Source organism: Neomonachus schauinslandi, chromosome 4 (assembly GCF_002201575.2).
Source record: "Neomonachus schauinslandi chromosome 4, ASM220157v2, whole genome shotgun sequence".
NCBI lineage: Eukaryota > Metazoa > Chordata > Mammalia > Carnivora > Phocidae > Neomonachus > Neomonachus schauinslandi.
In genome coordinates this window covers 171,206,086-171,220,285 of record NC_058406.1, presented here as the reverse complement: position 1 = coordinate 171,220,285, position 14,200 = coordinate 171,206,086, and the positions used below count along the sequence as shown (strand labels likewise).

At 45.9% G+C, this 14,200-nt stretch overlaps 1 protein-coding gene across 2 annotated transcripts in view; it reads left to right on the top strand.

Moving 5' to 3' along the window:
• The window catches only part of FBXO32 (F-box protein 32), a 29,702-nt gene extending 17,524 nt beyond the window's left edge, over positions 1-12,178 (top strand). Inside the window, exons 5-9 of one of the 2 annotated variants that reach the window (XM_021688777.1) lie at positions 3,185-3,278; positions 4,123-4,307; positions 9,896-10,078; positions 11,062-11,205; positions 11,652-12,178. In XM_021688777.1, coding sequence (XP_021544452.1) covers positions 3,185-3,278; positions 4,123-4,307; positions 9,896-10,078; positions 11,062-11,205; positions 11,652-11,741 — 696 coding nt within the window. In that variant the 3' untranslated portion in view covers positions 11,742-12,178. The remainder of the gene's footprint in view (positions 1-3,184; positions 3,279-4,122; positions 4,308-9,895; positions 10,079-11,061; positions 11,206-11,651) is intronic. The other variant, XM_044914304.1, reaches the window with a different exon arrangement.
• Positions 12,179-14,200: the final 2,022 nt, after the last annotated feature.

Genomic DNA, 14,200 nt, shown 5'->3' with positions numbered 1-14,200 from the left:
TAATAATTTCAGTATATTCTTTGTACCAGACACTGTTGTGAATGCTTTATGAACACAGTCAATCTTCATTGCAACTCTGAAGTGGATACTATTATTCACATTTAACAGATGGGGAAACTAAAGCAGGAAGTTTGGTTCTGAAACCCTCTTAAACTCTACACACACACACATACACATGAATTTTATGATATATCTATGATATAATATTACATTTATATATATCAGAGATATAGATCAGAAGTTGGTAAACTAGGGCCCAAGGACCAAGTCTGGCCCCCCACCTGTTTTTGTAAATAAAGTTCTATTGGAACACAGCCACATCTACTCATTTACATATTGTCTAAGGCTGCTTTTGTACAACTGCTGAGTTAAGTAGTTGAGTAGTTGTGACAAAGAGCATATGGCCCACAAAGCCCAAAATATTTACTATCTGGCCCTTCACAGAAAGTTTGCTAAATCTTGATATCAGCTGTAAACTAGAGTGGCTTTTCACATATTTATCTCTTTAATTCTCCTAACAACCCTGTGAAGTAGGTAGTCTTTGTATTTCCATTTTAGAAATGAAGAACCTGGGGTTTTGAGAGGTTAGCAGACTTACACCACAGACTAGACCATAAACTCCATGAGTCTAGGCATCGTGTGTCTTTATTGTCATATCCACGTCACCTACCACAATGCTAGGGCAGTGTGGGCACTCAGAAAATACTTGCCAATGGAAGAGAGTGGTAAAGGTCACCCGGCTAAAGAAGCTGGGTCTCCTATTCCCTAGGGTTTTTTCTCCTGACCCCACAACTTCCTGGCAGTGGAAGGAGGGACTTTCTCTTGAGATAGGGCTGAACATAGGGTGCTTGACATGTCCTTCTGCTGTCAACTGAGAAACTTTGGCTGCTGCATTCCTCCTCCTGCTTAGTCAAACACCATCTCAGTCAGACCAAAGGGCTTTTTGTTTTCCCTCAAATGCATAGTCATAGCCTGGAGAGTTTTCCTCTCCTTGTGATTGGTGCCTTTTTAGACAAGATTAACACTGACGCCTTCAAGAGATGGTAGTCACATGGAATCTGGGTTTTGGATGGATTTCAGGCAGAACGCTGCCCGCCCTCCCCCCACCCCATGATGAGTCACAGTGCACAGCCAACTGCCCTTCCGAGAGGGACTCAAGGCTTTTGTTTTCTTTCATCTTGCTTCATGCTGGTCATGTGAGGCGCAGGGTATTAATAGACCATCGGGTTGGCCTTCTGAATCTGGTTGTTGTTGGTCAGGGAGATAAACGAGGTCTGGCCAGTCCCCGCCATTTGTCACTCCTCTCTTGACTGTCACATGCTGGTTGGTGACAGAGCTGAACCAGACAAGCAGAGGTCATCCAGTGTGGTCACCGCCCACCCATGGATGTAGTGTCTACAGATGAACAGACTTCTTGCCTCTTTCTGTGGGCACTAGGTCAGCTCCTGACTTCCAACGCTGGATCACCAGTACTAATCTTAACAAACCAGCCTCAGCCTTTCTTCACCTCCTTCTCCCTGCGTGTGTGAGAGATACATAAGCCAGGCAGGGAGAGGTTTCGGAGTGTTTTATTTGTTTTTGTTTTTTTGGTGGGTTTTGTTTTGTTTTGTTTTGTTTTTACTTAGAGTAAAATTTTACTTAGGGTAAAATTATGTTCAGGAAATTAAAAGTCTGTATGTGGTTTGACAGGCTCCTAAGGGGCTCCAGGAGGACAGAAGTTTTAAACAAATGCCTTGGAATTGCTTAGGGCTTTGATCCAAGAGTTTCAGTTCTCCTCTGCAGCCCAATGTTTGGAATGTCACTTTGCTAGTTCTCGCAGCCTTGATTCCAGTGCCCGAGCACAGTGTCACACTCGGTGTTTACTGACCTGAAGTGAAGTTGGGCCGGGGCCTGGCCAGCAGGTGAAACTCCCTTGAAAAGTTTCCTAGGGGCAGAAATTCAAGCTCTAATGTAAAGGAGGGGTCTTGGTTCTAAGTCTTAGCATAGCTAGTTTTAGTTGGGGGCCTGCTGGGCTCTGGTAAAATTATTTTCACTTTACATCAACCTCTTTTGTTTAGTGACTTTGTGAAAGCATGGAGTGTATTGGGGAGGTCTCTGCTGAGTCCTCCCACTGCTTGAAGTTGGTGAGACTTAGTCTCTTGAGCCTCACTTTGTTCATCTACTGAGTGGGTTGATCTACCTGATCTCTAAGATGCCCTTCCAGTCTTAAGTTTCATTTTTCAACAGTAGAATTTTTAATAGATTTTTTTTTAATATTGCCACATCTGTAAAGAATTTTGCTACCAAAGAAAAAGCAGACTAAGGATGCACCAACTTAAATTATTACCTTTCTTTCTTCTTGTTTGGCAATAAATGGGGTAGTGGGATTAGGACACATGCCTTCAACAAACCAACCAACCAACCAACAAACCAGCCAGCCTTGATTTTCCATGTGATCAGTGCCAGGCACTGTGCCTTATGGACGGGCATTCCCTCATTCAAAGCTCTCAACAGTCTTGGGGACTCTGAGTTTTATTAGTACAGATGAAGAAACGGGGGCACCAAGAAATTTGGTAACTTGCCCGTAGTCACAGAGGATCCTAGTCTCTAAGTAGAAATATGTATATATACTATACAACCCTGTATTCCTCTCTCCCTGTGATTGGCCTCTTTCTATGGAAAGATTAAGTGCAATGGGAGATTCTAATTAACAGACATTTTTACTGAACACTGCATGAGCAGGAGATTTCTGGGTAAGACTTGCCCCTTCCTTGGAAAGTACTCATCTTGCTGACCATGAGCTATAATGTGCCTTGAGAACAGTTGGTGCCAGTGGGGAAGAAGTTCAAGTAGGGGTAGAAAGATTCCTGCTGGGAGTGACTGTGTAGAACTCAAACATTTGCAGGTCGTAGGCGACTTTGTTCCCTTCAGAGTCCCTCGGCTTCACTTGCTGAAGTAGGACAAGCAGAATGAATTCACCCTGGCTGAAGCCAAACTCTTTATATTCAAAAGAAAAAAAGCAATTAAATATTCAGCCTGATTCCTGGGTTTTGAATTACCCCCATTTGTCTTCCACTGTGAGCCCGCCTGCCTTCTGTCTCTCCCCGTTGGTCCGTATCTCCACGTCATGTGACTCAAAAGCGAAGATTAGAGGAGAAAAATGTCTCTGTGTTCTAAGCCTGGCAACTTCTATTTTTACCCACAGCTGTTGGAACTGATAGCAAAGTCACAGCTCACGTCCCTGAGTGGCATCGCCCAAAAGAACTTCATGAACATTTTGGAAAAAGTGGTACTGAAAGGTGAGCTTTACCCCCCACCCCGCCCCACCTCTCTCCCCTTTTTATAGAGATGGGGATGGACAGATGGATTTTCCAATAGAGCAGACACGTCATGAGACATGGATGGACATGAATAACTCCAGATGCATTTCAGGGGTGCCAAATGCCAGTTCAGAAAGGAGTGTGCCACTCATGTTCAGGACGGAGGGGAGAGACCGTCACCCTCCCATCCTTTTATCAAGAGCATCCATTTGCCCTGCTACACACCTCTCACACTTCTCAGTGTGGTCACATGTCCCAAGCTTGGCTACCAAGCCTCTGGATTCCAAATTCCTAGAAAATTGAGCTATGTACAAGGCAGAATAGATTCACAGACTATTTGATCTAAAAGGAACTTTAGGTCTTTGGCTCATCTGAGTCCTTGTGCACGCAGGGAAACTGAGGCCCCTAAGGAAGAGTAGTTTATCCATAATCCCACAAAGACTCAGGCAGACAGGATCACAACTCATGTTCCTAACTACTGACCACCTACACAGGACATCACTGCTGGGTCAAAGAAACTGCCTTCAGGTCGAGTGAGCCAATTGGTGCTGGTGAAACAATGAAGAGAGAAAGAGTCTTTGCCAGAAACTAGAGAGAAGAGAACAAAGAGGGACCTAGATAATGGAAACTCTCCCCAGTCACCTCAAGTGTAGAAGCTTGGTCAGGTGTCAAATAAATAAGAGCAAGAAAGAAAACCATATCCCCAGAGGCAGTTACCCACATGACAGGAGCAGAATGAAGAAGAAGAAGAAAGGCCCGAGTACAAAATATACCATGTCCCTGTATCATAACTGCTCATGCTTTTTCTCTCCCTCACTTCAAGTCCTCGAAGACCAGCAGAACATCAGGCTAATCAGGGAACTGCTGCAGACTCTCTACACGTCCTTATGCACACTGGTGCAAAGAGTCGGCAAGTCAGTGCTGGTCGGGAACATCAACATGTGGGTGTACCGAATGGAGACGATTCTACACTGGCAACAGCAGCTGAACAATATCCAAATTACCAGGGTAAGCAGGAACGCCCCGGCCTCCTCCTAGCAGTAAAGACTTTGTTTGGTGCCTCCACCGAGAGGCCGGGCGGCCTCCCCAGGACTTTTTAAATCTTCTCTGGTGGTCAAAGAGCCTGGACTGTCCCGATCTGGATGCTCTCTCCTGGGCGCTGAGAGTGGGCTGGAAATTCCCAATAAAGAGGGGGTGGGAAGAAGAAGTTGGCACAACGGGATCAAAGTATGTGAACTGCAACATGATAGGAAAACCGGAAGCTTGGATTTGGGGGTGGGGGGGGTGAGGGGAGTTCTCTCGTCTTTCCCATTTCCTCCTGAAGAACGTGTCCTTTACAGCTGTAGGAATGCTTCCTTGAATACAACAGAGCTCTGATGGCAGTGGCTTGGAAAGTTGGCACCAACCTCTGCAAAGTCTAGTTCCAGTGATTAATCATTATGACAAGTAAGCCTTTGGTTAGAGACCGCGAACATACACGCAGGGAAAGAAGAGAGCGAGTCTCACTCAAAGTGGAAAAAAACCCAAAGAGGCCCTGTATTAGAGCTACACTTCTGTTGGTAGTGTCTTTTGACTTTTTGAACCTAACTTGGCCCTCAGCTCTTGTCCTTTTAATAGTGAGCAGGAGGACTGAGGCACACAAAAAATGTGAGAAAGACACTGCTGTAATCTCCTAAGGCTCGCTAATGGACAGGCACACTTAGACGGCTCACGTAGCGCTTGCCTCGCTTATCACTGACTGCGCTGTTCTAAGTGGTTCCGGGACCCAAGCTGATAAAGTTTGGGTCTGCCCCATCTCTTGAGAAGGTAACATGAAGAAGCCTCTTTGACCTTTTTTAAATACTTATTTTACTATATGAAGTTTTCAAAATGCAGCATCCTTGACTTGGCTGTTAATAACCTCTCTGTGCCTCTTAGTTTTTTTAACTCAGAAACAAAGGGAATAATGAGAAGCTTCAGAATTATGTGACTTCCTTAGAATCACTTTGGCTACAACTCACACACACACACACACACACACACACACACACAGCACAAGCCCAGAAAAGCTATCTCAGTTGTTTAAGAGCGTGTATTCTGAACATTTACTGAATTTATTCTAATAATTTACCCCATTCTCTTCTCTTAAGTGTAGACATAGTTTGACGACGTGAATTTGAGACCCAGATTCCCAGCTTATCTCTCACAGAAAACCCACTTAGACCTTCCACCTGATTTCTGGTATTCTGTGTAGCCTGGACGTAACACTTTCTTTTTTTGGTCCAAGCCCAGGAGAGAAGTATCCAGCCAGTGACCTAAATGAGCACGTCCCATTTGTCCCAAGGGTCTCCTTCCTCCAGCAACTTTGGAACACTATTTAGGTGGTCACACTTGGCCAGATCTTGCCTCTGCTGCCTGCATCCCAGGAGCCTCCCTGGCCACAGCCGCTCACGTACTTTGCACGCCCATGGGCTTGCTTACCTAGAACCCCCCCTTAACTGATCCACAAACACACCAGGGAGGAAGTAGCCCTTGTAGCTGCTATAACCCTTCAGAGACAGGAGTGGAGACCAGAGAAGCCAGCGGCTTAGGCCAGGACCCAGGACTCCTTATTCCTCACATGGCAGAGCTTTCTTAACATCAGTGGTTTCCAAACTTCTTTTCAATCCAGCTTTCTTCCAACTATGTATTCAGTGATCCAGCTTTTTGCAAACCCTTTACATCCAATGTAGTCCCGTGCAGGACAGATCAAACACTAAAGTTCATCTCACCCGCCCCTCTGCTCCTGGCGCTCCAGCCAGGCCAAGCTCTTCCCTGCCCCATGCATGCCAAGCTCGGCCCTGCCTCCCCGGGCCAGCCAGTCCACTGGAAACGCTCTCATCTCACCTTCCTCAGAGGAGTGTTGCCATCTGAAATGATCTCCAACGTGATACCACTTCCCTATCTCCATCCACTGGCTTATGAGCGCCACGAAGAAAGACTACCATCTTGCTCCCTGCTCTGTTCCCTCCGCCTTGCACAGAGCAGAAGGCAGTCAATAAATTTTAGATGAATGAATGAATGATGAATGAAGGGTAGTAATGCCTATCTCCTAGCCCCGGTGTAAGATTTAATAAGCTAACATATAGAAAGTGCTTGGGACAGTGCCTGGCACATAGTAAGTCTTTAAATGTGTCAGCTCTTACTATTACGAAGGGCTCGCTCTGCGGCAGACACTCTTTTAAGTCTTTCACATGTATTCATTAACTCATCCAGTGAATAACTATGAGTAGGGGTCTTTATAATAGCTGATTTCCACTGGGCGCTATGCTAAGTACTTCTATGCATCATCTCGCCCACTCTGCCCAACAACACTGTAAGATATGCTTTTACTCATTTTACAAATGAGAAAAGTCAGGCTGAGTAGTTAAGAATCGTGTGGCTGGGGGCACCTGCGTGGCTCAGTCAGTTGAGCGTCCAACTCTTAGTTTCAGCTCAGGTCATGATCTCAGGGTCGTGGGATCGAGCCCCGCATCAGGCTGCACGCTCAGCAGAGTCTGCTTGAGATTCTCTCTCTTCCTCTCCCTCTGCCCCTCCCCACTGGGCTCACTCACTCTCTCTAAAATAAATAAATCTTTAAAAAAAAAAAAAAAGGAATAGTGTGGCTGGTGCCTCGATGCAGGTAAGATGCAGGGGACTGAACCCAGGCCTGTCTGCAGAGGCTGCTCTTCTCCCCACTGCACTCTGCTCCCTGCTGCCCTCCTTCCCAGCCCTCCTCGCTCTGAGCCACATTATTTTGAGAACAGTGATGGGAACCCATGGAGCCCTAAAGAGCTTGTCACACAAATGCCCAACTCTCCAGAGGAAAGAAAGATCGAGAAAGAGAGAGAAAAACAGGACTTAATTACTTCAGTCTGGACTATATTTCGGCAGCACATATACTAAAGCCTACTTTTTAACAGTTTGGACTAAAGAGAAGTATGTTATTCCACAAAAATGTTAAGGTGACATTTACAGTAATTGCTTTCTATTTGCCAAAGTTCTCGCAGTATCTTCCCGGCATATAATCTTGTTTTCCTTCAAAATTTCATATCTAATTTTATGGAGCCAATTTTTACTGGCAAAAATAATTAATAGAATAAAGAATGAAGGGGGAAAAACGAAGAGAACTGGTTCGGAGAGGGAGAAGTCAAATAGAATCACTGTGGGTAAGGCAGTGTTTGGGGTAAGGCTGTGTTTGAAGCAGAGAGAGGGCAGGGTAGCCATAGAAGGATTATAGCCAAATGCTTCATTGACTTATTGTTCTTTTATATGTTTATATTCCAAAAGAAGGCGGCATGCAAGCAGTTAACCATTTATCAGGAGTAAGGGCTCAGCATGGGGTCTGGGCAAGGATTTTGGAAAAGTTCAGGTTTGAAAATTTGAGCGTGAACTCTGCCAAGTGGACTTTAATAGGAGTTCATGTAATAATTGGCCTGGGAGTTTTAACCAAAAAAGTAGATGCTTTGAAGTGCTGGAAACAAAAAGAAAATTTCATGGCAGTTTTATTAGCTCATATGATCAGCAGCAGATGATAAACGACAAGTAAGTGTAGAGCCTTCAGCGGTCCAGCAAAAGTCCTGAATTTTGCAAACAATTGAAAATTCAGCCCAGCAGCCTGAACAATTTAAACTGTCAAGTCATAGACACTTCTGATGAGTTAAGAATCAGCTGAAGCTGATTCAAATCTGAGATTGTTAGAGCTGGAAGGGACCCTGAGAGTCTTCTAAGCCAATTCACTTTGGACATGGGAAAACTGGGACCCAGAGTTCCACGGGCACCTGGGATCCAGATCCGCTGCTTGTCCATCCTGTGTTCCTCCCATGCCACCTCCCATTCTTCTCCATAGTCCGGCTTCCCAAGGCCCCATGCCTCTTCCCACCTTCCCTCTATACACCTGTCCTGCTCTGCAGGGGACACAGGTGGGGATTGGTGAAACCACGTATCCCCCCTGGAATCCCGTGCGTGTGGGCTCTGATGTGCCTTGAACAGAGTAGTTCCCTAAAAATGTGAGGATACTCATTGACAGGATTATTTTCCCCTGAGCTAAGGAAGGGCTTCTTCATCCTATATTTTTTCCTGTGACCCCCAGAGGTGACAGAGCACCAAGCTAAAAACGGCAGTAGTCCAAAATCAAGAGCTCACCCAGGTCTAGCATGAGAAGAACAAAGAACCCCAGTCTCAGGTGATTTGTGCTCACTTCTTACCCAAATGGCAGCATCAATTGCTGTTGAGGACCTATCAGTAAATACTAGTGAGGGCCTCCTCTGCACAGATGGTTCCCAGAGCACTCTGTGCTTACTTCCTGGATAGCGCTTAACATATTGTTCTATAATTATTTGCTTATGTTTCTGAGTCTCTTGCGAGCCTAATGAACCCGTTCCAGCCCCAGTGCCAGGCCTTAGTAGGCCCTCAAAAGAGGTTGTTTGTGCTGGGCTCGTCTGCAAGGGATAGGAAATTAGACCCCACCTTCAAGGATCTAGGTGTAGGTGGCATAACATGAGCCCATCAAAATTTAAATATAAAATTAAACAATTAAATACAAGTTGAGGGTTATAGCAGAAACAGCTCCTGGTTAACTGTCAATGTATTATCCACAAATAATTTTTTTTAAATATTCCATGGAGCCCTAGGTTTGAATAGAGATGTTCTAATGGATGGGGGCACTTAACGCCAAAAGTTTCTGGACCAGCCATTCCTAAAGGACACACACGCGGGCGCACACACACACAAATATACACAACAAGCACAGGGTCTTTTTGTTGTTGTTTTTTACCCACTTAATTAGGAGGGTTTCAGTCATCCCTCAGATATTTTTTGGGTACCTACTATATGCTAAGCACTCTTCTATGGAAAAAGCACACAGCAATGAAAAAAGACAAAACGTGCTGCTTCCCTGGAGCTTACGTTCCAGCAGGAATGTTCCATTCAAGCTTCCTTTTGGAAACAGTTTGCATTACATAACAAAAAGGGGCTGGTTCAAAAAGTCCCCAGAAGAGTTCATAGAATTCCAGGAAGACGCCTGGGGTACCCACAGAAAACAGAAAAGAAATTCCCTTTCAGAGAAAATAGGTATAAGCTGGATCTGAGGAAGAGCATCATTTGGATGGGCAGAGCGGCGAGGGGAGAGCGGGGGGCCCAGGCGCAGCGTGTTTGGGCACAGGCAAGAAAACCCACCTGGAGGGATCCCTGGCCGGGAGGGGTGATGGGAAAGCCCGCACAGGTGGCAGGCCGGGGCGCTCTGTCCAGGGCATGGGGCCCTTTAGGAAGGTAGCGAATCTGGTCACTGAGTGAACTGAGTGGAGCAGAGAAATCCAACATGTGCTGTTTGGAGAATCGTTAAAAGTATAAAGCTTTGTGAAACTTAGGAAAATCCCTCTGGCACCATTCAGCTCGAGCTGTTCCAGGCTATTCCTGTGGGCCTCAACCGCGGGTCCTGTTTCTGCCCTCAGGGTGGGGAGAATTGCAGCTTTGGATCTGGGATCAGTCAACCAGCTTGAGGGTGGAGGACAAGGGGACACCTGCATCCTCAGTGTCACCTGGTGATCTGCGGCCCGCCCCCCACAACCTGCAACTTAACGTCATCCTTCTCCCCACAGCCTGCCTTCAAAGGCCTCACCTTCACTGACCTGCCTTTGTGCCTCCAACTGAACATCATGCAGAGGCTGAGTGACGGGCGTGACCTGGTCAGCCTCGGCCAGGTGGCCCCCGACCTGCACGTGCTCAGCGAGGACCGGCTGCTTTGGAAGAAGCTCTGCCAATACCATTTCTCCGAGCGGCAGGTCAGGGGGGCCCTCACGGGCAGTCCCTCCTCTCCCTTCTCTGTCCCCCACCCTCAAACTTCCTTGGCATTCTTCCTGAGCTTGAGGCATGGGTGCCCACCCTCCAGGGGGCTTCCCGGCTGACTAGAGAGCAACAATACGAGGAGTTTCTAAATAATGTATGTGATTCTAGTAGAAAAAACAACAACTTACATTCTTAACCTATATGCACACTTCACAACTTGCTTTAAAAAGTTCATAAAGCAACACCTGTCCTCCTCTTCTATAACAGAGTAACTTACAAAAGCAACTTATCTTTATATTTTACAGCTAAGGACCTTTTATAGATATGTTTCATTTTAGTCTAACAACCCAGGGTGGGGTAGGTATCTTGATGCTCACTTTAAACAGATGAGGGGACTCAGTCCACAAACCAGGGAAATGGCTCTCAAGGGAAGGAAACTGGCCTTGAGTATGAATTTGAACTGGGGGCTTCGGACACCAGCTCTAGGCCTGTTTCCCCTCCTCATGCTGCCCCAGACTTTTTTTTCTACCCTCTTTATATAGATGTGTGAGTTCAACAAGTTCTGTTCATGAAGCCACTAATATTTAGATATAAAATAGAGCCACTGTGCCAAGCAGGGACTGCATCTCCCTGGAAATAATCACTCAAGTCTACAGCAAAGAAAAGATTGAAGGTGTTTATTGAAATCACCTAAACTTTAAAGGACCATCCAAATACAACTTAGTAGAGGTCAACAATAAGATGTCACCAGCCCCCTGTTTCTTTTAAAGACTGGTAAAACTACCATTTCACTGGGTAGAGCTCAGAAGGACCTTCTTTCTATCTGGGCAATTTTTTCCCTGGCAAGTGCAGGGCATAGATGAACAAGTGGGAAGGAGATGTGGGAACAGAACTTTTCAGAAGCACAAAACCACAAACCGTCTTCTTGATGAACTCTCCTGCAGTCGTGTGCAATTATCTGTATTCGTTTGCAATTTAGATCCGCAAGCGATTAATTTTGTCCGACAAAGGACAGCTGGATTGGAAGAAGATGTATTTTAAACTTGTGCGATGTTACCCACGGAAAGAGCAGTATGGAGACACCCTTCAGCTTTGCAGACACTGTCACATTCTTTCCTGGAAGGTATGTGTCTGAGGCGGCTGCCACAGACCCCCTAGCCCAGCCCCTAAGAGCCAAAGGCACCAGCATTGCCATGCGAAAGCCCTTCCTACTTCTTTCCTGCACTTCCCTACTGCAGCTGAAGGTGTAGGAGACACTGATTCAGTCCCTGGGGAGAAAAACTTTGAGAGTCCTTAATTTCCTCCACCCCTATTTTTATGTGTGTGTGTGTGTGTATATATATATATATTTTTTTTTTGTACACCCACCCACCTGCAAATTCTCCCGTTCTCTTTGCGTGTGGGTGTGCATGCACACACACACACACACACAGTTCTTTAGTTTTTGCAGAACTTATGGCATTCTTGACAGAGGAATGTTGTTCTGAGCTTGGGCACAGCCTCATGGGGCTACAAGCCAACGAGATGCTTCTGAGAACTCAAACCTAAAACTATGATGTTCCTTTCCAGGGCACTGATCACCCATGCACAGCCAATAACCCAGAGAGCTGCTCCGTTTCCCTTTCACCCCAGGACTTTATCAACTTGTTCAAGTTCTGAATCCCAGCATGGGACAACACTTCCGAAGGGTTCCCCAGCTGATCAGATGGTTGTGAATACAGAGCTTGGACAGTTCATTTGTAAATAGTGTACATTTGAAACGTTGGCTCAAAACTTCTGAGCTAAGTCACTGAGAGGACATTGGAAGGGGAGAGATGCAGTTGCCGGCGGGGAGTTGAAGAATACGGACTTCTCGTTAGAACTGGTATGGAAAAACGGAAATACTGTAAATAAACTTTTTTCTAACTATTTGCCGGCAAGACTGTAAGGGCAGGAATTCAGTTTCATCGGTGAAAATGGAATTCTCCTCATGTTCACTGAGACGCCTTGGTAGTTCCCTAGGGATGTGGAAGAAAAGGGCAGAACTCGAATACAAGATAGAACACTCTGTTTACAATGTGAAAATTTGCTTAAAGAAAGAGAAGACGACAACATAATGCGAAATCCCTGCGCTTTGGTTTCAATTTGGGGGGGGGGGTGTTTTAAAAAGGCAAGGGAAGCACCACCCATCTTAAACCCACGAGGGCATAGGGCCTTATCTTGCAAATATTATCACACAATAGTCTACCTCGGAAAGTATGCAGTGCTCCCTCCGCCAAAGTACATTGTCCGGTAGGCAGTGTCTGTTTTTCTTGGTTTTTCGTCACATGAAAGTGGTTTCAATAGGAAGGGATCCTGGAGGCAATCCTCATCATGTTGCCGACTTCCTTTTTAGATGACCAGGCACTCTTCGGAGTTGCCTCTTTTCTAGAATAACTCCACAGCACATATGCCTTTTTTTTTTTTTTCCCTTTCGTATTATAGCTATGTTATAGCTCATTCGGGACAACATAAGGCCGATTAAAAACAGTCCCAGAGGAGTCCTACTGCAGAAAAGATAGAATGAGTCACCCAAAAGCTGTGAAGACTTTCTTATTCCTGTTTAACTTCTCGGCTTGTCTGGGCTTCCCAGAATATCTTCACAGATAAGCGTTATCTGTGGACTGGTCAAAGCCAGAGTGCTGATAAAGGCTTGTAAAACAGGTTTTACGTATCAGTTAAACGTTTTACTAGGGGCTGTCCCTCATGGCAGGTGATGGGCCGAGGAGCTTTCTTTTCTTTATGTCCAACATCAAAATTTACTCAGCCTAAGCTAGGATTTCTTGCAAGGATGACGAGATAAAGCCCGGAGTTCCAGTCATAGGGAACAGAAGTACTGTGAGTTCATCCCTAAACTTGCTCCATACCCCTGGGGATCTTGCTAGGCAAATATCAGCAGATAGAAGAAAGGAAATCTCAGGACTTAATGAGGTCATTGTCAAATATTCCTGGGATGGGGTAGGGGATGTTTTTGTTTTTTACTTTTTATAGAACTTTGCTTTTCTACAACAATGTACATATTTTGGCAGTTGTATTTGCTTTGTGCTTTTTTTCTTCTTTTGCAAATAAAGTTGCCACGCTGCATGCCCTTGGCAAATAAGTGAAGCAGAAATAGGAACTTGCTCACATTCACAGTGGAGAACAGTGTATCCTTAGGGGTTGAACCTTGGGGTGACCTGGGGAGGGGAAAGGTGGGTAAGCATGTACAGAAACAAGGCCAGGTACCAGTCGGTGATGCAGAGCCCCTTCCTGCCCTCCCCTCAGTGCACAGCCCCAGTATCAGCATGCTGAAGAGAAGTCAACTCTCCGTTTACCCTCCTCACTGTGCCTACACACCAGGGTGTCTCCGTGTTTATTTTCACTACCCCCCACCCCCATCAGGAGAAAAAATGAAATTGCATTTAAATTCTCCCCACTGAGAAGAATTAAACATTAAAGAATGAGATCTTGTTGGGCAAGGTTGAGCTTCCGGAGCCCCTGTAATACCGAATGGGTTTTTTTGCTCTCCCCTCCCCCCTGAGTCAAAGTCACACTGAGGAACGCGGGGCCTAGATGGGTGGAATAAAAAACAAGCGCTTCCAGAATTCAGACAACTTCTCTCAAATGTCTCCGCTTCCTGAAAGACGTGGGGCGGAGCTGGGTTGATTGTTACTCTGAGATCTCTGGAACCTTTGACTCTGACATTTTTAGGTGTAGGTGTTCGTGGCCTTCCACATCTGTCCATCAACTCGTGACCTCTGCCCCTTCGTGACGATCAGGGAGGTGGGAACTCCCTGGCACCCTCGGGTTTGCAGTCCCAGAAATGTTGCCTGCTTTAGGTCATCAGCTCAAAGCTGGCAAACCAGTCTCCTTTGGACTATCCGCAGTGCCCCCGACTGCCTATCAGACCCCAGGCAGCGAGGCGCATCTGTGCAAGATGACAACTACCACAAGTGGTAGGGTGATGGTTTTCTGAGTTGTTGCCCTTGATGGTGCCTCTGGGCTCTCCCCATCTCTGTTGGCATTTTTGGAGGTGGTGTGGTGACAAAGTCAAGGAAAATTTTTAAGGAAAAAGAAGAAACCAACATTTGTGGTTCTCTTTCATTGGAAGAGGAGACAAA